Source organism: Colossoma macropomum, unplaced genomic scaffold (genome assembly GCF_904425465.1).
Source record: "Colossoma macropomum unplaced genomic scaffold, Colossoma_macropomum, whole genome shotgun sequence".
NCBI classification, from domain to species: Eukaryota; Metazoa; Chordata; class Actinopteri; order Characiformes; family Serrasalmidae; genus Colossoma; species Colossoma macropomum.
This window is the reverse complement of record NW_023494789.1, coordinates 13,846,250-13,868,540: the sequence shown is the minus strand read 5'-3', so window position 1 is coordinate 13,868,540 and position 22,291 is coordinate 13,846,250. Positions and strand designations below refer to the sequence as shown.

General features: G+C 37.3%; 1 protein-coding gene across 1 annotated transcript in view; it reads right to left on the bottom strand.

Annotated features, from left to right (window-relative positions):
• Positions 1–22,291, bottom strand: part of LOC118807953 (alpha-1,6-mannosylglycoprotein 6-beta-N-acetylglucosaminyltransferase B-like) — a 215,203-nt gene that overhangs the window by 100,974 nt on the left and 91,938 nt on the right. The window contains exons 4-7 of the mRNA XM_036570161.1: positions 16,241–16,350; positions 11,444–11,520; positions 10,475–10,645; positions 3,696–3,860 (exon numbers count right to left, since the gene is read on the bottom strand). Of these exons, the coding sequence (XP_036426054.1) occupies positions 3,696–3,860; positions 10,475–10,645; positions 11,444–11,520; positions 16,241–16,350 (523 nt within the window). The remainder of the gene's footprint in view (positions 1–3,695; positions 3,861–10,474; positions 10,646–11,443; positions 11,521–16,240; positions 16,351–22,291) is intronic.

Below are 22,291 nucleotides of genomic sequence, written 5' to 3'. Positions count from 1 at the left end.
TGAGCCTGCCCTGTACGGCAGCACATTTATTTTGCCTGAGGTACATTTTGAACAAAACATCTGACCTTTAACTACATTGATTTTCTTGGAACTGCAGCTATGATGGCCTGGTGCACTTTTTGGCATGCATCTACAGAGCTGTGTACAGTGGTCATTTTAAAGTGGGATTCATGTCTTTTTAATAGCTTCATGCACAGTAGCTCTCATTTTTACCTACAATGTAAGCTGTGCATGCTAATAAGTGGACATTTAAATAGGTAAATTCAGTAGAAGCCAAACAATAATTTGCATTTTTTTGCAATGTTTTTCTTGTTTCTCATGGAGATAATCAGAAAATAAGTGCAGCATTACTAATAGTAACAATACTTAATAATTATATAAAGTGAATTTTACAGTAAAAAAGTAACATTTCATGTATTCTGAGGTTTAAGTGTTGCACTGATGCAGCAGTATAGCACAGTTATATTACTGAAGCAATACTACTTTCAATATTCAAGGCATTTTTTCTATTTCTTGCCACCCCACAGTGACCAGAGCTATTTTTATCTTAACATATTACTATTAGTTACAAGTAACTGCAGCTTTGCCTCTCTGTGTGAAAGTCTCCGCTGTGGCCTCAGCATGAAGGCCGGAAGAAAAACTGTGCGCAGCCCACAATAGTAGCTAATGATCCGCATAGAGTTAGTCTCTGACCAGCTGGACGCAGCGACAAACAGGGGCTATGGGGAACCAGGGGGAGTGTGCATGTGCCTGTCTCCACAGGCCTGTCTAATGAGGACAGATAGTCCATTGCAGACAAGACCTCCTCCTCCGCTGCCTCCACAAACTGAAAACCCAAAGTGCTAGAGCGCAAGCCAGCCTGAAGCTAGCACACCTGATGCTAACTGCCTTTGATTAATCGCTTTTGCTTGTCCGTTTCATATCATAACTCTGTAAACACAAAAAAGGCCTTCCTGGTGATGAGGAATGCTGGGAAATGGAGTGCGGCGAAGCTTGAACACCTTCAATAAACGCTAGACACTGTTAACGACCCCAGACAGATCCATAAATCTCCCTGCTATCATGACACCTCCTCCAGCAGGCTGCTTGCCAGTGCTAACGTGGATCATGCTAGGCCTGTACAGCTAATCTGAACAAATGCCACTCACCACCAATGTAAAACGGCATCGTGTCGCGGTCCAAACCCACATGCTTGTGTCGAAACCCGAGCACTATCTGGCGCTGGAATCTGATTTGCAATTACACCCTCTGTTCCCATTCCAGAGCATTCTACTCTGAACCTTTATCTGCAGCAGACGGCAAATAGCTTCTGACTCCCAGCCTCGCCTTAATTACGGATGATAAAGAACTCCGGACGGCACGAAAAAGAAAGGAACCGAAACAGCTGGTGTTGAGATAGCACATAAAGTTAGGAGATAAAAAATCCATTTTGTGCGTTCGGGGAGAAAGATGGTGAGATAAATCAGCCAAGAGTGCAATTTTTGCCCTTACTAACTTATTTAGAAAAGAACGTGTTCGGGAGGTTTGGAGGCGAGGCGAAAAGGGAACTCGGAAGCGGATCGTTCTTTGAATCTGGGATTGCTGTGTTCGGCCTGTGAGGAATGCCCCTTAACCTTAATCCTCTGAGAGAGATAAAGCCCCACAGCGGAGATACAGTGCTAAGCGGCCTCTAGAAAGAAGAGGTAAACAGGTCCTCAGAGTGCTGCAACAGAATCAGCCCTTCTAGCAGAGATGAGCAGATAAGGTCCCACGGTCCAAGATAGAAATGATCCTCATGGCGCAGGTCAAGAATGCTCCAGAGGGTGAGCAAGCCTCACAGCAGAGATAGCAGAAAAAACATAATAGGGGGAAGGGAGAAAATAGAGAAGGTGAATGCGGTCCTGCAGAGAAGTCTCTCTTAGAGATGACCATGTCCTACAACTCCATATAAGCACCACTCGAATGGAAAAATTGTAAAGCATTAGCTTTCCACAAAAAAACCTGGCCTAATGTACCAAGTACTAAAAGTTCAGATCTGTACTTTCCACAGAATTCCTAAAATTACAAAATGCCAGTGGTCATTGCTAGTAATCTTTGCACTGTATTTTTGAAAGCAGTGGTGAAGCAGTATAACTGGAGTGATAAAGTTAAACCTTCAAGATGAGTTTGAGGGCTTTTGTGATCCAGAACTAACCATTCAACATCAGCACCTTGCCTCATTATTGCTCTTTTGGCTGAATGCAATCAAAATCAAAGCAAATACCACTGCTGCCTAAAACACAGCTCATAAAAGAACTAATAAAATAACTGATAAGCAATCACTCCATGCCAAAAGAAGAAAATAAAAAGCAATAAGTTAGTCTCTTGAGTAATAATGGATTAAAACTAGCAAAAACGGTTAAATGCATGTAAATAAACTGTACATATACCGTATTCAAACACTGCTGTTATACATTTACCGAAATAGAATATAAATTCACAAAAGCAAATGATCACTTTTATTTCACACATATTTATGTTTATTTTAATGGTTGTTACTGCTACTACTACTGTGTGTCGGAATAACTAGTTGAACTAGTGATACTGTTGAACAATAATAAAAGGCAGCATTTCGAAGAAATTAAATAAACGCAATTTCACAGATTTTGAGACAACATACTTTTACTGTTATTTGGCTGGTCTTGTCTGGCATCCCTGCTGCTGGACGTTTTACCTTACTTTTTCTTTATAGATTTTTATTACAGTGTACATTTGTCTGTTTTGCTCTAATTTGACCCTAAATAAATATATTTTATTCATAAAGTGCTGCATTTTAGATTTATGAGTGAACAAAATAAGCTTCATTTACTCTCAATAATTCAATATCATTATTTTCTTTGTTTAAACTTAAAAATGATGTCATTTCCACAGAGTGACCACAGTTTCCAGCTTTTACCACCATCATCTAGTAAGAGTAACAATGGCTGCAGGTAAATATCATATATACAGTCAATGAGTCTATATATCAAATATATCACATATACAGTCAATGAGTGTATATATATATATATATATATATATATATATATATATATATATATATATATATATATATATATATATCATACATACAGTCAGTGAGTGTATATGCATCATAAAATCATATATACAATCAACTGGTGAATATTTTAATGTGGCCTCTCACTCTTGTTCATTCAGCTCGTGGATTGTTGTTACAGTGAGGATCTCGGGGGAACTAGAGCTCCACTAAGCTGCTGCTTTTGTTAAATTCCTGCTGGTTGATTTGTCCATAGTTCTCTTTCAAGTGTTGTCCAGCATAGTCTGCTGAAGGTGCTGAAAGGACATTTAAAACTTTCTGAAAGACATTTAAAAGCTTCTATCACAGCAACATACAATGCCCTGCAACTGGGCTTCAGCCATCACTATACAGACAGTTCAAAGTAGGAAAATGCTTTAACAGTTATATCAGTGATAACACATTAGCTTTGATGCTACTTCCTAATAGTCATGCTGACACTTTTGTTCAACTGATTCTTTTAGGAATATATTCAAGGACCTTTCACATTCATATATTCAAATATATGTTCATATGAATGCAAATAAAAGTAGGACCTGTTTTACATACTGAGAAAGAGACTTTCCTCCACTGTTAGGAAAAAGACTGTGGTATGTGTGGAAGCAGGTAAAAGTTAGACTTGTCAGACCCCCCCAATCACCTTCTTCTGCTCCCTCCAGCGTCTGCGCAGTTTGATGTCCAGTCTGTGGGCGGCGGTAGCCCACTGAGAGGCCAGCCTGCGGATGCGCCGCTTCATAAAACTCAGAGACTCCTTCCCCGTCCCCACCTGATCCAGCAGAGCACTCAGGTCTGTACGGAACGCAGCCTGTAGAAGAGAAGGAGAATAATGAAGAAACATTCACCAACCGTTCTTAAGAAGAAATTTCATTTTTAAAACCTGTTTACACAGTTTTCACAAAGATTCTGACATTCACCAGTGTTTCCTTGTTTGGGATTTGCTCTTAGATGAGAACAGAATTTTTACACATTCAAGAGCACAAAGGTGTGAACAGTTCTGCGGTTTAAGAACGCGTCATGAATCTGATGGAGACCTTTCTCAAGAACAAATTTAAGAAGAAATTTAGCTAATTAGAAATTAAGGTATTCATGAATGACGCTCAATCTCTTCATTTAATCGCCACAGTTCTGCAAGTGTTAGTCGAACAGCCAAGACATGTTTGGTGTCTAAAGTTTGTGTCTTTATTTTTGCACTGGAGCTGCAAAGCTAATGAAGCTACAACCCCAAATCAGAAAATCAGGATAGAAAATGTAAAAATATAAAAAGAAAGTAGTGAATTCTCAAATTTACTTTGAATAATAGTGCATTATTAAAATATTCAAGGAATCTGTTGGAATCTGGTGGAAGGGCAAGAGCACAAGCCAAAGCTGAGTAACTATGCCCTCTGATAAGGCTTAATGATTAGGAGAAAATACCTCATTGCAAAGTTGAAATGCGATTATTTTCCACATATTAATGTCCAGGATTTCTTTCACCAAGAAGATGAGCAAACAATTTCAAAACTGATGCTTTGTTAGGTTAAATGTGCTCTTATGATACTTATTAACATTGAATAATGTAGAATATAATTAAAATTGCACACAAATTTTAAATATATTGGTGGAACTTCCCTGTAACCAAAAAGAGTGCACACACTTTCACATGCTCATGAGTAAACACACCGAGACACACAGGCAGGTTTTTATTTAGTCTGACAGTCGGAGCGCTGTAGTGCCTGTGGGGCTCCTGTGGGACTGGAGTTTATTTGTCTCTTTGCCGGTCTCACTCTCTCTCTCTCTCTCTCTCTCTCTCTCTCTCTCTCTCAGTAAAACCTTCATTCGCTCTCCTGCACCTTTATGTGCTCCTCTATTGCCCGTATCGTAAACAGCGCTGCTGGCTGATAGCTCTAATCAATAAAAGTCTGTTCAGAGCTGCATGCATGGCTGGAATAAAATTCTCAATAAACGCTTTAGCAGAGAAGTGGAGGATGTGTTACCCACAACAACCCCAATGCAGTTCTGGCATTTTCTTCAACTCCCTCTGTGTGCTCTTTTTTTTTCCTTGTTTCGCTGTCTGGCCCTGAGCTTTAAAGCGATCTTTTCTCTCCATCCTTACCCTGAAAGCAGTCGATCAGTCGAGACATGTTGGTGCACTGCAAAAAAATGGTATCTTATGAAGTACAATTATCTTAAATATAGTTGATAAATCTACTATTTCTCTTGCTGAGATTGTTGTAAGCTTAATATAAAATTATCTAACTTATTTCTAGACATTTAGGTAGTTTTATTAAGTGAAATTGTCTCACTATACTGGCAGATAACATTGCTTGTTCTAAGAAATGTGATTGAAACTGGCAAAATTATCTGCCAGTAAAGTGAGATAATATCACTTAATAAAATGATCTAAAACAGGAAGAAAATGTCTAGAAAAAAGCTAGATAATCTCATGATAAGTGCACAACCAACACTAGGTTTAAGATCTTATCACTTGACAAGATACCATTTTTGTAGTTTGAGGTTTCCTCACGGATTCAAAGTAATTTGTGCAATTCAAAATAAAACCCACTTATGCAGTTTTCACAAAGATTATGATATTCACCAGTGTTTTCTTATTTGGGGTTTGTTCTTAGGTAAGAACAGAATCTACACACACTCAAGAGCACAGAGGTGTGAACAGTTCTGTGCTTTATGAACACGTGATAAATAGTCAACAAACTTAGGTAGATATTGGAGAAGGAGGCCCAGTGTGTTTTTACAAATCAGATGTTCATAAATGCTGAGAACCAGTGCACTATTAATTATTGCCAGTATGTCTGTCTATCAGGGTAACACAGTTTTCACATTAAAAAAACTTTATTCATCATTTTCCTGTGACATCCACAAATCTTAAGATATTTTAATAACAAAGCAAATTACATTTTAAAAATATATTTTTCAGATTACCTGTGCACATGCAAGGTGGATTAATTTATACTATTTTTGATTTTGTTTTATTGCCTCTGTTACTTTATTGCAATTTTCAAAAGAAATGACATTTATAGACTTGGCAGAACTTTTTTATAGGTAAAATTATAGTAAATTTACTGGGGAGTTGCTTTTACGGTTGTTATGTAAAAATACAGGAGATTACACCTATATATGTTTTATTGTGTTCCGAGTGGCTATTAAGTCACTTTACAAAACGGATAGTTTTGATCCTAAAATCTGATTGGCTGAGCTGCTTTCGAAGCCATTGTAAAATCCACAATATATGCGCACCTATGACCGCCTCACAACAACTGAAAAAACCCTTAGTGGAATAATCTTTGACTCTAATGCTGCTTGCATCGACCACCAAGTGTACTGATGAAGTAAGAACACATTTTTTGTTTGAAGTGAGGGGCTGGCAACTTATGTTCTTAACTAGAACTAGGCTGGTCAGCTAGCTAACAGGCTAAAAGATAGCCAACAGCCTAAACAACTCCATCTTTAATATCACAGGCTTTAATTAAAGCACATACATTATGATTAACTGTAAAACGGCAGTATAAACGTCTAAAAAATGTCACTTGAATGGATTACATGCTTTAAATGTTGGTGTTTCAGTCAGAAGTCGCGTCAAACCCAGGCTGAATCCCAAACAGCTCTGTACTCCCTAAATAGTGTGCTAGCTATGAAAGTTTGGAAATTCTAGCCTCTACAGCCAAAGAGTGCATCATTTATCGAATGTGGATGTTTCTGAGTCCCAAATGATTATTTCTTAGCTATATTTTGCACCGTTAGGGTGCAGAACTCAATATGTAGGGAGTAGGGAGACATTTGAGATTCAGGCCCAGCATGAGAAGAGACACGCTGCTGGATTGGTGCTAAATAAGACTTGCAGTGGTAATTTGGTGAGCAAAAAAAACGTATAAAGCGACATCATATGTTATCATATGTTTATTGTTATACGACAAAAAGTAAAAAAAAAATCACGAAAATGACCACAATATACAGCAATGGACGACTAAATGTTCTCGTCTTTCAATGGTCCATGGTTGCTTAGCAACGGCACTGTACTCAAAAGGAACTACATTTCTTGGCAGAATACTTGTTCATGTCAGTTATTATAAATAATAACAAATTATTCTCTGAAAAATTTAACACCCTTTCCCATGATAAAATCAGCCTCTTGTGGCTCATTGCTTTAATATGCAGTTGCTATTTTACTGTTATGCACTAATAATATGGTTCAGTAAATTACTCTGAAAGTAATTCAGCTACTAGCCAGAAATTTACTGTCAGCCAAATGTTTTACATTGTAGCATAAATTCCCATTTGGATTGTTTTTTACAAACCACATGTGGGAACTTCTAAGGAGGAGGTAGCAAAAACATTTATTAAAATAAAGCCTAAAACTTGACTGAAAAAAGATGCAGATGAAAGTAGTAGTAAATGTATGGCATATAATGTGCTACTCCCTTGACTAACATCAGCATGTATGTATTTATGTATGTATTCTTTGGATTTTCATTTCACTCGGCTCCAATTTTTTCACAATAGACTATTCTGCAGTCTTTCTGCTTTAGGTAATGATCTCCAACAGTCACCACAGATCCCGTGGCTTTTCTGCTGAATCCTGGGTGTGGATTTTTGAGTGACTTTCAAAATGTATCACCAGCACGAAGGTCTAACTAGCCAACCTTTTTTAAATTCATAGATTAAAATTTAGATTTTTAGGTAGTGAAGTTAAAGTGAAAATGCAGTTACTACAGTGCATGTTATATAGTGTCAAAAACTTAGATGTCTTTACAGTGGTGGTGATAGGTATCAGGGGTCGCCATGACTGCAACACAAACATGGCCATTTTATTTACTATCTAAAACCACCAGTGAACCTACACGTCTTCTGGGTTTTATATGGAATGTTGATGATGGTAAAATAGTGGTAAATCTGAAAAAAAGGCCAAAATTGTATTGTAAAACAATGTCTCAGACATCAGTGTATTCATAACTATTTTATGTAATAACTTTCTATGAGAGAGCTTTTAGGGGTAGGGCTGAACGATTTGGAGGAAATACCTCATTACGATTTTTCAGGCCAATATTGCGATTGCAGTTTAAATGCAATTATTTTCTACATATTAATGTCTGGGCTTTTTTTCACCATGAAGACCAGCACATCCGTTTTTTCAAAATATTTCAAGATGCTTTGTTGGATTAAATTTGCCCATGTTTTTGGCAGAAAAGCCAGATTTCGTAACTTTTTTGCCAAATTCCGAATGTGGATTTTTGGGTGACTTTAAAAATGTATCACCAGCAAGTAGATCTACCTAGCCTACTTTTTACTACAATCATTGATTAAACTATAGATTTCTAGGTAGATGATTAAATAAAGGTGATTTTACTTTCAACAGGCACCAAACAGAGAACATTTTTCATGTATTTGTCAAAGAACTTTTTATATTTATGTTTTTCAAAATGCTTAAATGTCGATGGCTTATTACGCTGACCTCTAAAGAACTGACCACACACACACTTATATTACCACCTTTATGTGGTATCCATTGATCAAGTTTACATCAACTACATTCTTCTGTATTTAGTCATATGAATGTAATTTTTAATACTCTAATTTATTAGGATCTATATTCATCTGCATTACTGAATAATTCACAGTAGTTACACAATAATTTGCCAGAGACACAGAATTATTCATAATAGTTACTGAATAATTCATAGTGGTTGCTGACTAATTTTTCATAGATAGAGAAAAATTCATAATAATTAGTGAATAATTCATAGTAGATAGTGAATGGTGTCCACAACAGGAGACAGCATCTCTTTTATATACACTATATGGACAAAAAACACTGGGACACCTACACATTACACCTACAGGAGCTTTTCTGACATCCCATTCTAAATCCATAGGCATTAATATGGAGTTGGTCCCCCTTTACAGTTATAACAGCTTCTACTCTTCTGGGAAGCTTTCTACGAGATTTTGGAGTGTCTGTGGGAAATTTTTGTCTGTTCATCTAGAAGAGCATTTGTAAGCTCAGACACTGATCTTGGACGAGAAGATCTGGCTCACAATCTCTGTTGTACACAAAACTCACCCAGCCATGGCTTTATAGACCTTGCTTTATGCACTGAGCCTCAGTCATGCTGGAACAGAAGTGGCCCTCCTCCAAACTGTTCCCACAAAGTTGGAAGCATTCAAATGTCCAAAATGTCTTGTTATGCTGAAGCATCAAGATTTCCCTTCACTAGAACTAAGGGGCCTAGACCAACCCCAGAAAAACAACCCCACAGCGTTATCCCTCCTCCACCAAACTTTACAGTTTGCACAATGTAGTTAGGCAGGTAATGTTCTCCATGCAATCGCCAAACCCAGACTCGTCTATCAGACTGCCAGATAGAGAAGTGTGATTTGTCACTCCACACTCCAGAGCCCAGTGGTGGCATGCTTTACACCACTCCATCTGATGCTCGGCATTGTTCTTAGGCTTGCGTGTAGCTGCTCGGCCATGGAAATCCATTTCATGAAACTTTTAACATGCAGTTATTTCGCTGATGTTGCTTCCAGAGGTAATTTGGAACTGTTTAGTGGTGGCATCCTATAACAGTGCCAACTCTGAGCTCATCAGTACGCCCCATTCTACTGCCAATGTTTGTCTATGGAGACTGCAAGTTAGCAATGGGTGTAGCTGAAACATGTGAAATCAGTAATTAGGAGGCGTGTTCCAATATTCTGTCCATAAAGTGTAGTTAAGGTGGAAAAAAGTCATGAGAACATAAGAACTAAGTGCTTTTGACCAAGATGACCTTACATGCACACAAACACACACACACACACAAATACACACACACACACACATAAACACACACAAAGTGTAAAAGCATGAACACTGTTGCGTGACTTTGGAGTCAGGATGGAATACAAGCTTCATGTCAGGGAATTGTTTCTGAAAGCTCTCACACACACACACACACACACACACACACACACCCTGTGTGATGCAGAAATCAGCCTGGAACACATTTCTGTAAATAGCACCAGAGATGCAGGCAGCATCAGGAATTACAGTTACAACTCATTAATGCAGCACAAAGAGCCATAAAACAAGAGGCTTCTGTGAGTGTGTGTGTGAGAGAGAGTGAGAGAGCAAGAGAGAGAGAGAGATGGAGACCAAAAGAAGTGTGGAGAACAAATATTAACAATGAATGTAAGTTACTATTACAATATTTTTAAGAAATATAGTAAACCAAGGTCAATGCTGAATGATCAATCAATGAATATCATTATTAAACCTTTAATGCATAATTACATAATTATTATATAGTAATTACACAATAAAGTACATTATGCACTTTTTTCCTCCACTTTACATGTCTGTAAGCTGCAGGTGAGAAACAGTTAAGACAGAAATTCAATCCTACAGCAGAAAAGAGGCTAATGATAAAGGCATGACTCCCTCACCTGTCGTTTGGGTGGGTTTTTCTGTAGCACAGGTGGGCTGCTGTGGTTTCTCCATGCTAGTGGTGGGCAGAACCACTCCACCTCACTTAGGTAGATCAAGAATGAGCAGTCCGAGCCATCCACGCCGTAGAAGGCATAGCAGGGGTCTGAGGTCCAGCGGGACCGCATCCACTATAGCAGCCAATCAAAGCCACAAAATCAGTACAAAGTACAGCTGGACACTGATTCAAACACAAACAGATGCTTGATTGCAGAATAACATTTACAGTAATTTTGGAACTGTACACTTTAAAAAACTACCGAGAAAAAAAAGAAATTACATCATGTGATGACCATCAATTGACTCAACTCAAAAAATTGCATTGGTTAAAAGAATTGTTTGTTGTATTCTAGAATACTGTACACAGTTTTTAAATGAGCCCCACTGAAAATGATGCCATACTCTTCATAGGCAATGATAATAAATAAATTATTTTTTAATATTATTTATGAAATAATAAATAAACTACGCTACATGATTTTTTGCCCAATTTTAAACCCAATTTGCCCCTCATGACAAATTTTGTTTTTAATCTGAAGCAATTTTCCAGGTCAGGAACTCAATCAGAAGAGACTGGCGGTGGTGACAGAGGAGCTGCATGTAAATCACCGGCAGATAAGAGCCGATATCATGTTTATAATGTTTGGATCCAGACATCAAAGCACTCTCTTGACAATTTCAGCTCAGCTGCCAGTTTGTAGTGAATTATTTCTCCAGCTCACAGTGTGATCTCAGCATTTCTTGACCCCATAATAATCCCCAGTTTGCACTTTTGCTTTGCATATAAGCACAAACAGGTCAGGTCTAGTAAGTTTAGCTGTGTTTGTGTCATGTGATCTGAGGAGATCTGGGAGTACACCCAGCCTAAATAAATAGTGCCTTGTCCATCTTATCTGCAATCACAGGGCGTGAACCCCCCAGATACTTACGTCCACTTTTCCCGGGCAGTCCGGGAAGTGTGGGTCTCTGGGAACATCACACTGACCTGATGTCCCATCTCTAACAACTGCAGAGAGAACAACGATAAAAGACACAGAAAACAACAAATTATAATGAGTGGACCGGAATGATTAGTACACTAGTTTTTATTTATATTTATTCATCTTTAGGTTTTTATTTTGCTTTTTAATTCCCGTTTAGTTTCTGTTACTTTTATAAATGCATCACAATAGTTTTAGTTTAGTTTCAATTGAATTTATTTATTTATTATTATTTATTGCATTATGATGAATATGTTGAGAAATTGGCACATTATTCCGAATGAAACTCTGTCATTACTTTCCACTGAAGTTTTGTTTCTAAATTAACACAACAATAGATCATGTTTAGCTGAACTGGCCAATTACATATAATATTGTGTATTATGTTGTGTTATATATATCGCTGTTGTCAGAACAAAACCTTGTATCTCCAAAATGGTAACTTTACAGGAGAAAGAAAAAACCTACTTTACTTTTAATGTAAATCAATGGAACCAGGCATTTTTCCAAGTAATTTTGGGCTATTTCTGTTGGTCCATTCATCATCAAATTTGCAGATAATGTCAAGAACAATAGGCACTTTCAAACTATGGCAAAAACTGAAAAACTGACATACAAAGTATGTCCGACAGCAGCAATATATATATATATATATATATATATATATATATATATTCCTATTTTTTATGTGGTTATTTGGTCAGGGGTGTCACCACAACTCGACAAATTGACTAAAACTATCTTTCAGTATGTCGATTCATGAACTAAGCTTGGTTTGTTAGAACACCTCAGGTTCTGATGAGAAAACATTTGCCAGCTAACATCTCTGAAGAACATCAGGTCTTAGTGTTATGTGTGTCATGTGATGGCAGGAATAAACAATATTCAAACAACGTAAATGTGCATGCGCATAAATTAATTTACCAGATTATTGAGCTGCAGCAAATATGGTCAAAATGTAGAATAACCAACTGTTAAAATCCATGATCCATTCTCTAAGAAAATAACACAACAAACATGAAAACATATTCAAAGTATTGTGTAAGGTGTTGTTATTCAGTTTATCTGTCATTTGTTGTTAATGTCCTTTTTGTATGCAACTGCTGTCTTTGAAAAAGAGGATATTATTTTAATGCAGTGCAGTTGAAATTACAGAGCTACAAGATACACACACACATACTAAACATCCAGCGCCATATGCAGTAGCTTACTCTCTCTCTCTCTCTCTCTCTCTCTCTCTCTCTCTCTCTCTCTCGCTCGCTCGCTCTCTCTCGCTCGCTTGCTCTCTCTCTCTCTCTCTATGGGGCTGAAGTCAGCGCATTAATTGCTCCACTGAGTTAGCTAACTGCTCGTCAGTGTGTTAGCGTGCTAGTGGCCAGCGGGCAGCCTGCCTCCGGAGCAGGAGAGCGGAGATTGATGAAGGAGATGAAGCTGAACATCTCTACTCCTACTGCGGCCTCCATTTGGCTAATGAGAGAGTGCAGAGAGGAACTTTAACACCATCCCCCAACACACACACACGCAACCCCACCACCTCCAAACTCTGCTAGCACTCAGAAACAACCGCATCAAATCAAATCCACTTATACAGAAAGTACAGATAACACAGAGAGCAAACCTGATGCTAAAAATTCACCCTTAAACATGTTATGCATCGCTGAGCTGTCTGCAAACTATTTAAATGGTCATATACTTTCATTGGTCACTTTATCAGAAACCCCTCAATTGTAGCTCCATCTTGCTTGTGTACTAGTAGAGACTGTAACCCACGTATAACCTCAGTTTTCACTGCTGTGGACTGAAGATATGTCAATGAGTGTGTTTACATGCACTTAATAATCCAATAACTGCAGATAATTAGATTTTGTCAGTATTCCGATCAACACATTTACATGCACTTGAGTAATCAGATAATGGGAAACTACAGGTCCACATGAGTCAGACAGTAATCAGGATTTCTTTGCAACCAGCCAATAAACTCACAGAAGAAGATGTGACACAAGTGTAATGTAAAACTCAAATTTCATGCCGTGCCTTTTTTTAACATCACACCACTTTATCTGAAAATATGAATGTGCATCATCTAGAAGATGATGAATATTTAAATCTTACATTTCATCAAGCATGTATTTGGTTTCAGCAACACTCCAAAAGTGTTTTGCTGCCATTTTGCAGCAATGCTGCTGACTTATTTCCAGTACCGTGGCCTGTTTTCACAGATGTACAGACTGAGAATCTGAAAGAAATCAGAGTAAGAGTTTACATGAACTAAGAAATCTGATTACTAAGCTAAAATCCAGCCTCTTTATCAGATTTCTTAATCAGATTTCTAGACCTTACTCCGATCTGAGAAATCAGAGTGTTTTGTTAACATCACCATTTGAATAATAAAATAACGTCAGAAATCGGATTATGATACAATTACTGAGTGCATGTAAACACACTCAATGTGATGGTTTTTGTGACATCATCAAAACAGCTAATTTAAACAGGCAGCTTAGTTTCCATATACAGTCTGTGTGGACTGTGAAATGAATGGTATGTGTTAAAACTTTACGTTTACATACACCATCAAAGTCTTTTATTTAAAAGATAAGAAAAATTCTGTTTTCCATGATAAGGGCATTGTGTTTGTTGCTTTTTCATTTCTTCACGGAAGTATCAGAGATGTTCTTATGTAGTACAATAAACTACAAACACACATATACTTGTGAATAGAATGTGATATATGGACGATATATGATATATGGACAAATGCTTTATTTATTAATCATTGTACACTTTATAAGGTAACAATGATGAATTTAAGGACATGAACAACTTAGATTTTAAAACAAGCTCTGCTCCAACGGCTTTGTTTTCTGTCATTTTTGTGTTGCTGTTTCTGTTTTACCCACAGAGAACTGTGGGTAACCGAAGGCCTGGAAGCATACATCTGTTGCTTCCTCGAACTCGCTCAGAATGTAAGCTGCATTTCTAGGCTGTATACAAAGGATCCTTCACTTTGGAATAGCCTTCTATGACATAGCAACCAAGAAATGCAGCCTAGGCTTTGTAACGCAGCAGCCGTCTAATTTTAAGGGATAAATAGAGGTTGGAAAATAGCCACATGAGAATGAGTTATGACGTCTTTTGTTACATAAAATCACACAAACACTATTAGTGGAGCTCAAAATAAAGAATAAATTACAGGTAAAATGTAGGATATGGGTCCTTTAAATGATTCATACTCTGAAACCACATTATGTATCTATATAGGGTAGGATTCAGGATATTCAGAATTCAGGATATTAATGAACGGCCATAGGTAGCCCCTCAGGAAACGTCTTTTAGTTTCAGGAAATGTCAGGAACTCCTAATATTGGCGTTCTCCATTAAAGCACTGCCTCTGTGATTGCTGGAGGGAGTGCTGGACTCAGATTCAAAGCAGTGCTTCCTGAAGCCCATCAGGAGAACAGAACAAAATTTACATCCACTGAGAGGGCCAGAGGATTTTTATAGTTTGATTAAGTCAGGATGTTGGACATTGACTAAATCAATAGCGTCTGAGCCGGCAATAAAATGTAAATGTGAATAAAAAACAGGGTTTAAATCCTCCGGCATGCCGAACGCACTCTGCTTAATTTGGTTTTACTGCCGGCCGTCTGCTATTCATTTCCCACTTCCATGGATTTCCAAACCAACAAATCTCAGGATGTGCGTCACAGCCGAGCTCGAGATGTGCATTTCTATAAGACCAATAGTAGCTCATTTTGACAAATGTGACCGATTTCTGTGAAAATTAGTTAAGCAACCATGTGAAACTGCCACATTCTTATCTTCAGCCTCTGTAGAAAGCTGATCTAATCAGATGCTGTGGAGCTGCATATCATCTTATAATCCTGAGAAGTCACCTTACGTCCCATGTTGCATTGCTTCAAGCATTGATGCTGTGGTGTGTATGTTTGTGTGTTTGTTTTTTAAACATTTTCAGGACTGGTTAAGAAAACAAGAGAAGAACTACAAAGAAATGCTACAAAATGCTTTGTAAAAGTGCTTTTTACTAAAGCTCCATGTTTCTTTTTTTTGAAAATGTAAGAGCAAAACTGTATCTTTTTGGTTCCTGGGGTTTAGATTAGAATTAGGTTTAGGACTGAACTTTAAAAAAACCTTAATACATTTCGATGCTTACATATATATATATATATATATATATATATATATATATATATATATATATATATGGTACTGTGCCAAAGTCTGAGAGCACCCTTCATTTTCTTTTCCTGGCAAAACAAATATTAAATACAAAAAATATAACATAATCCACTTGTTTTAAGAACGTCAAAATAAAATAAGTGAAAAAAAAAATCAGGAGTATCCAAACCTGGAGCTCAAAAGCTGATTGAGACTCCTAACATCCACCTGGAAGACCAAGTAGACACCAAAACAGCCCCCATCAGATAAGAGATTTGCAAATCAAACAAAGTAACTGCTGGTGTTCTGGACTGACCACCCCAGAGTCCAGACTTCAGCATCACTGAATGTGTTTGATTACTTCAGAAAATGATCAACCAACTTCTAAGACTGAACTTTGGAGGCGTGTCTGCAGATTTCTTTGAGAAACTGAAAGTAAGTCTCCTGAAAAGAATGAAGGCTGTAATTTTTTTCTGACATAGAAAAATGAACAACTATATATGTATATATGTGTGTGTGTGTGTGTGTGTGTGTGTGTGTGTGTGTGTGTGTGTGTTTATTGAATGGTACCTCTGGATGCCGCCATGCTATTCTGAAAAATCTGCTCCACTCGAACCGCCATATTGGACACGTTTTGGGCGATGGCCTGGATTCTCTCCACCAGTCCAGCTGGCTGGATCCTAACACACACAAACACACACACACACACACAGGTCAGTATTGTTATGTCATCTTGGATGTTGTGATGATGTCAGCAGGGGTTAAATTGGTCTTGAGTGCACTTTTGGTCTGTGTGAGCTGTAAATAGCGCTGAGCTCCAGTCCTGCACTTTGATTGATATTTAAAGTGTTTCTAAAACAATCTTTATGAAATTCATGAACTGTGTACCAACTTCAGTTTTATCAGTGTATTTTCACAAAGGTGTCTTACTAGTGACAGCCCATTTTCTCATGTTTAACAGGATGAGGGTATTCAAATTTGCATGACCTGCTCATTTTCCAGCAAAATGTCTCTGATTCTAACTGGAGGTGTATAATTATTATGAAAGTCCTTACACTGCATCTGCAAAGGAAACGGCAACTTTCCTAACTTTCACCTAGCTGTAGTGGTCAGCCTATTTTGTGACATAGTAAGCAAAGTTTTGACTTTATATGTTTCTGTAATGTGACTACATTTACACAGCATCTTTATGAAGGTGCTGTGAAATTACAGAATGTATTCATATATGGGATTAATCTTATAACACAAACATTCCTATCTAACTATGCAAAAGTTACACATTAAAATAAGTGCACATTTCTGGTGTAGTTGTGTAGTTACAATGATATTACAGATTATATACTGTTTTTGGGGTACTTTTGGGGTAATAAATTACATTAAAAATGATGTTGCTGTGTAAATACAGTCACATTAAATACACACACATTCTTATGACACAAATGCAGGTAGCTAAATGTTAGGACAGCTGGTGTTTGCTGTACAGATGCAGGGTAAGTACCAGTAAGAAGTATTGTTAGAGCAGTTCACCCTATTACACATGTGATTACACAAGAAGAAATATGTTATTACAACTATCAAGATAAATTGAATTAATGTAATTAAATAAGTAAAAACTGAAGACGATACACATGTGTTTACATAAGCTATACTACAGTAATCCATGTGTAACAGTGAATACATCACAAGTAGATACATTGTTATTGCAAGCATTATTCATTTATAACTACACAGTAATTACAGAGGTACAATATAAAGTGGGACCTAAATTTTATTATTCAAAAGCTGTAGTTAATCACACACATGACCTTCACAGCTTTTAAGAATTTAGCTTCATTATTCAAATTTCTATTTGCAGCTCCAGTACAGACAAAACTCCTCATGACTTTTCAGTCTGTTGAGCAGCAGAATGAACTCTGACAATTTACACCTTGTAGCTTCTCAGTGCCCTTGACTCTCTCTCTACATCTACATCTCACTCTCTCACTTTGTACCTTCTCATATTCCCTCATTGCATCTTATTTCTCTCTCTCTCCTGCTAAAAACAGTCAGAAGTGCTAACAGGCAGTAGAGATGCTAATTGCGAGGCACTTGGATGGAGCGTGAAATAGAAAAATCCCAAAAACCCGCCAATACAATTTAGCCTTAGCGTTTCTCCACACATTACAGCGAGTGAATGGAGCTGGATCGTTAGCGGAGGGTTGTAATAGCGGCAGAGCGAGTGAAGGCGCTAACAGGAGCCTATTGAACATGCATCGTTAGAAACACTGAGGGCAGCAACAAGCCTTTAGCAAGAGCTAGTAAATGTGTATGAGCTAACCAGCCTGAGTTCACCATCACAGTCACTTTGGACAATACACCGTAAAACATTTCACTGTAAAATGACAATAAATTACTGGCTGCAACTTGATTTACATTTACAGTAATGTACTGTACCATACTAACAGTAAATAATAGTAAGATTACCATGATGTAGCTGTTTTCTTTTACACTTACAGTAATAAACTTGTTATGAGTTGTTTTTACATAACAACTGTAATGCAAAAGTAATGCAACTCATCCAGTAATGTTCTGTAAGTGTATATACTTGCAGTGTTCATGCATATGAAGAACAAACAGCATACAATCCTAAATGCTTTTAAATTGGAATTACTTAAGGCAAGACATTACAGGTGGAAATGACTACTGTTCAGATTTTTGGACAGATTCTATTTTGTGCCATCTCTTTAACTATCATTTAAAACAAAAAAGTTAAAATTAAACAAAAATACATTTATCTTAAAGTACTTATTTTATTCACTAAAATGTTTTCTGAAATCTCATATCAGCTCTAAGGCTTATTCTTGAGCTCTAAGGCTAATTTTATCTCAAAATCAGCTTTTCTCTATGTTCAGAGCCACAAATATCTCACGTATAAATCTCTCTTATGTACTCACTCCTAACCCTATTCTGAAGGACATTTCAGAAAGATATCCTATCACTAATAGCTGAAGTTATGCTGGATTTTGTACTACAACATACATTGAAAAATGCTCTGTGATTACAGACCATAGTGTTTTCTTAATTAAATAATAATCTAATAAGATTTCAGTAGTCTTTTTATTAAAATCCTAGATTTTTGGTTCCTAAAAATATGCAAATGTATGCAAATTTAAGCAGAGAAGTGTCATTTGCATATCTATACTGTCATGGCAGGCCCAAGCAGTGGCCCCAGCTCGTTATATCAGATCTGCCCCAGAGCAGCCACGTGCTCTCCAAGGTGCTGAAACCCCATAAAACGTGGTTCAGCACCAGTATTGCGCATGGCAGAGCCATGTGCTGTGGAAAAGTGGTTCTCTGGACAGGGCCGTCTAACTCTCCACAGCTGAAGTGATGAGTGACAGTTGGCATTGGGGAGGAGATACAAAAAGACCTTTCACACCACTAAGCAAGTGAGCAGTAGCTGTCCTGCAGCAGATTTATCCAACGTCGATGGGTCCCAGGACCATGTACATTGCCACTCAATAATAATAATAATAATAATAATAATAATAATAATAATTTTATTTATATTGCACTTTTCATGCCAGTGGCAGCTCAAAGTATTCAAGATGCTGGAGTAAAATCTTGTGGTCAACGGTATCAAAGGCTGCGCTAAGATCTAATAAAACCAAATTAGAAGGATTTTGTGCATCAGCGCTGAGCCTGAGGTCATTCATAACGTGAATCAATGCTTTCTCTGTACTATGGTTAGAACGAAAACCTGACTGAAACTTCTCATATAAATTGTTTGATATTAGATACGTATTTAGTTGTTTGAAAGCAACCTTTTCTAAGACTTTACTTAGAAAAGGTAGGTTTGAAATCAGTCTAAAATTATTTAGTATGGAAGGATCCATGCTACTCAAGAGCCGTCCTCTGCCATCGCAGCCACTGCAGCACACTTCCAGCCTTTATTCTCCACTGAAATGTGAATACTTCTGGTTGTAAATCAAATTTGTGGATTGTTTTCTTGTACTCTCTGGAATGGTTGCATTTTTCCTGAGGTCTAGTTTCTCACAATATGTCTTTTTTCCAATCTTCCAATACAAAAACATACTTGCAAGAATATCAGTAATAAACTGGAAAAAATCACTGTGATACTGGTTTAAAAATGTAGCCTACTCACATGTCGTTCTTTGCCTTATTCCATTTTGTTATTATTCTTAAAAGCTACGCTGTGTAAGTTTTGGGGATTTGGAGACCTCTCTGGTGAAAGTGTGTAATTGCGTGCAACATGCTAAAGAACATTTTATAATGTGGGTTAATTGTGAGTGCATTGAAAGAGTATTCAAAGGGAACTCTGTCAAAACTTGGTGAATCTTCCTTTCTCATTATTCTTTTCTATTCCTTCTTTTCTTTTTTTCACATCTGAAATCTGTGACTCATTCCTTTCATATATTACATGACATTTTCTTGTGTTGCTAGTACCACATATCTTTAGGCAAAATCAAATCTATTTTGCAGTACAAACACAAATATGACGATACAGAATGGAAATTGAATGTGATTTATTATGTACCTATGTAATTAGTTATTATAATTGCATTTCAACAGCATATCAATATGACAGTACTAACTCTTAGCCATCCTCATTGCATCAGGTGAAATATGGCTTGGAGCAAAGGAATGACCTGCTATAATCAGCCTCACCCCCATCACACAGAATGACCAGTTACAGCACTGTCAACCGCCCCACAAAAGACGCTATCACACGTTATTAGGGATCACTTGAGGGTCAGTTATTACAGAGCTGCTAGTCGACCTTGGGGCATTTGAAGGTGCCATAAAAGCTAAGCAATCATCCTGTCCCCTCAGAGTGGATTACTGCCCCCAGCCCCAAATCCCCAGACACCATCTTACCCATCTCAGCCCAGTGACGCCTCGCCAATCCACCGGCGAATTAATGTCACACCAACAAGGACATTCATCTCTCTGTCTGATGAGCTGTCTCAGCCTGGTCCTCAATGTGTCCATTTCTATACCCACACGTCTAATTACCACTTAACCCTCCTAGGCACCCCACAGCGTCTACACCCTGAGACACGTCCTTTCATATTTTGTTTAATTGTTTCTCACTTGTAGTTCTGTAGAAAGTGTAGAAACTTTCATACCACAGTTGTTTTTGTAAGTAGATTTATTAGGATCTGACTTTAAGTGTTTAAGTGCTAGTGTTACACTCTTAAAACGACAGTTCTTCAAGGGTTCTTTAAGAAAATGGTTCTATATAGAACCATGAACACTCAAAGAACCCTTTGTATGAGTAAAGGGTTTTATGCATTGCAAAAGGGTTCTTCACATTGATGGAGAATGTGCTGTAGATGGTTCCATAGAGAACCTTTTTAAAAAGGTATTACATGGCACCAAAAGGGTTCTACTATTGTTAAAAGAAAAAAAAAACTTTTTTGGTACTATATAGAATCCTTTTTGCAGAGAGTGTAGTGTGTGTACAGTATTGTTTAGAAGAAAGAAAACAATCCATTATATTTATTTAATAGCAACAATGACAAAAAGAGCTTGTACAGTTCACTCAAGTGTTCGAGGTTGAAGCAAAAATTCTAAGTTTCAGTGTTTTTTCATCTGATGATGAGCAGCAGAAAACAAGTTTGTACAGTCAACAAAAGGATAAACTTTGTCATACGGAGGAAAAGAACCTGTGTTAGCATTTCACTTCTGCTGACCAATGTTAACATGCAGTTTGTGCTTTAAAGTTGCTGCTACAGCCACTCTCAGAGGAACAGTTTTCATTTTCTACTGTTACTGTTAGCGAGCTGTTTCAACATCTCCAGCTACCATGGCTTATCTAGTGATTTGGTTATAGTTATTTTCACCTACCCATCGATGTATCACTCTATAGATGTTAGCTGATGTTACTGTACTCTGACAGGTGTAGTTTTTTCATGAAACATTTCTATGGCAACTATGACAAAGATAAAGTGATACATCTTTCTGTGGTGAGCTGAAGTGATATGAATGCCTGTATTTCTGAGGTTAGTAACTGTCCAAAAGGCAATAGTGGAATTTTTACCCAGCATTTACACACTTACATTTCTCATGAAAATGGCCTATTGCAGGTTTGAACATGTCGATAAGGAATATAAATGTAATTCATTACATTAAACAATGCATTAGGATTGCTACTTATTTAGACACTTCAGAGCACATGTATAAGCATGAATCTGAATAACATATTTATAAAGCCACTGTTGTGTATTTAGGAGCAGATCACGCCATCAATAAAATGTTTTTATTAAGCAAATGACACGGTATCGACAAAGTATAGAGTGACTGACTCTTATCGAGTTTTATTACCAAGTTGTGGACCTCATAAAGCCAACTCCTTTACATGTCTGCGGTCATACAGGTAGATAGAAATAGACATTTCTCATCAAAATACTATGGCATACCTACCCATATGGCAAACAACCCACCCATATGGCAAACAACCCACAGTATGTTTACTTTTGATGCTTATGTACAACTTAAATCAATTTTGTACTGTTGAAAAAAAATCAAACCCAAAAATCCCATATTGTTGGTAAAAAATCTGTAAAATTATAGTTATTTCATTTTACAAATGCTACCTTTTTACTGTAATTCAGCTGT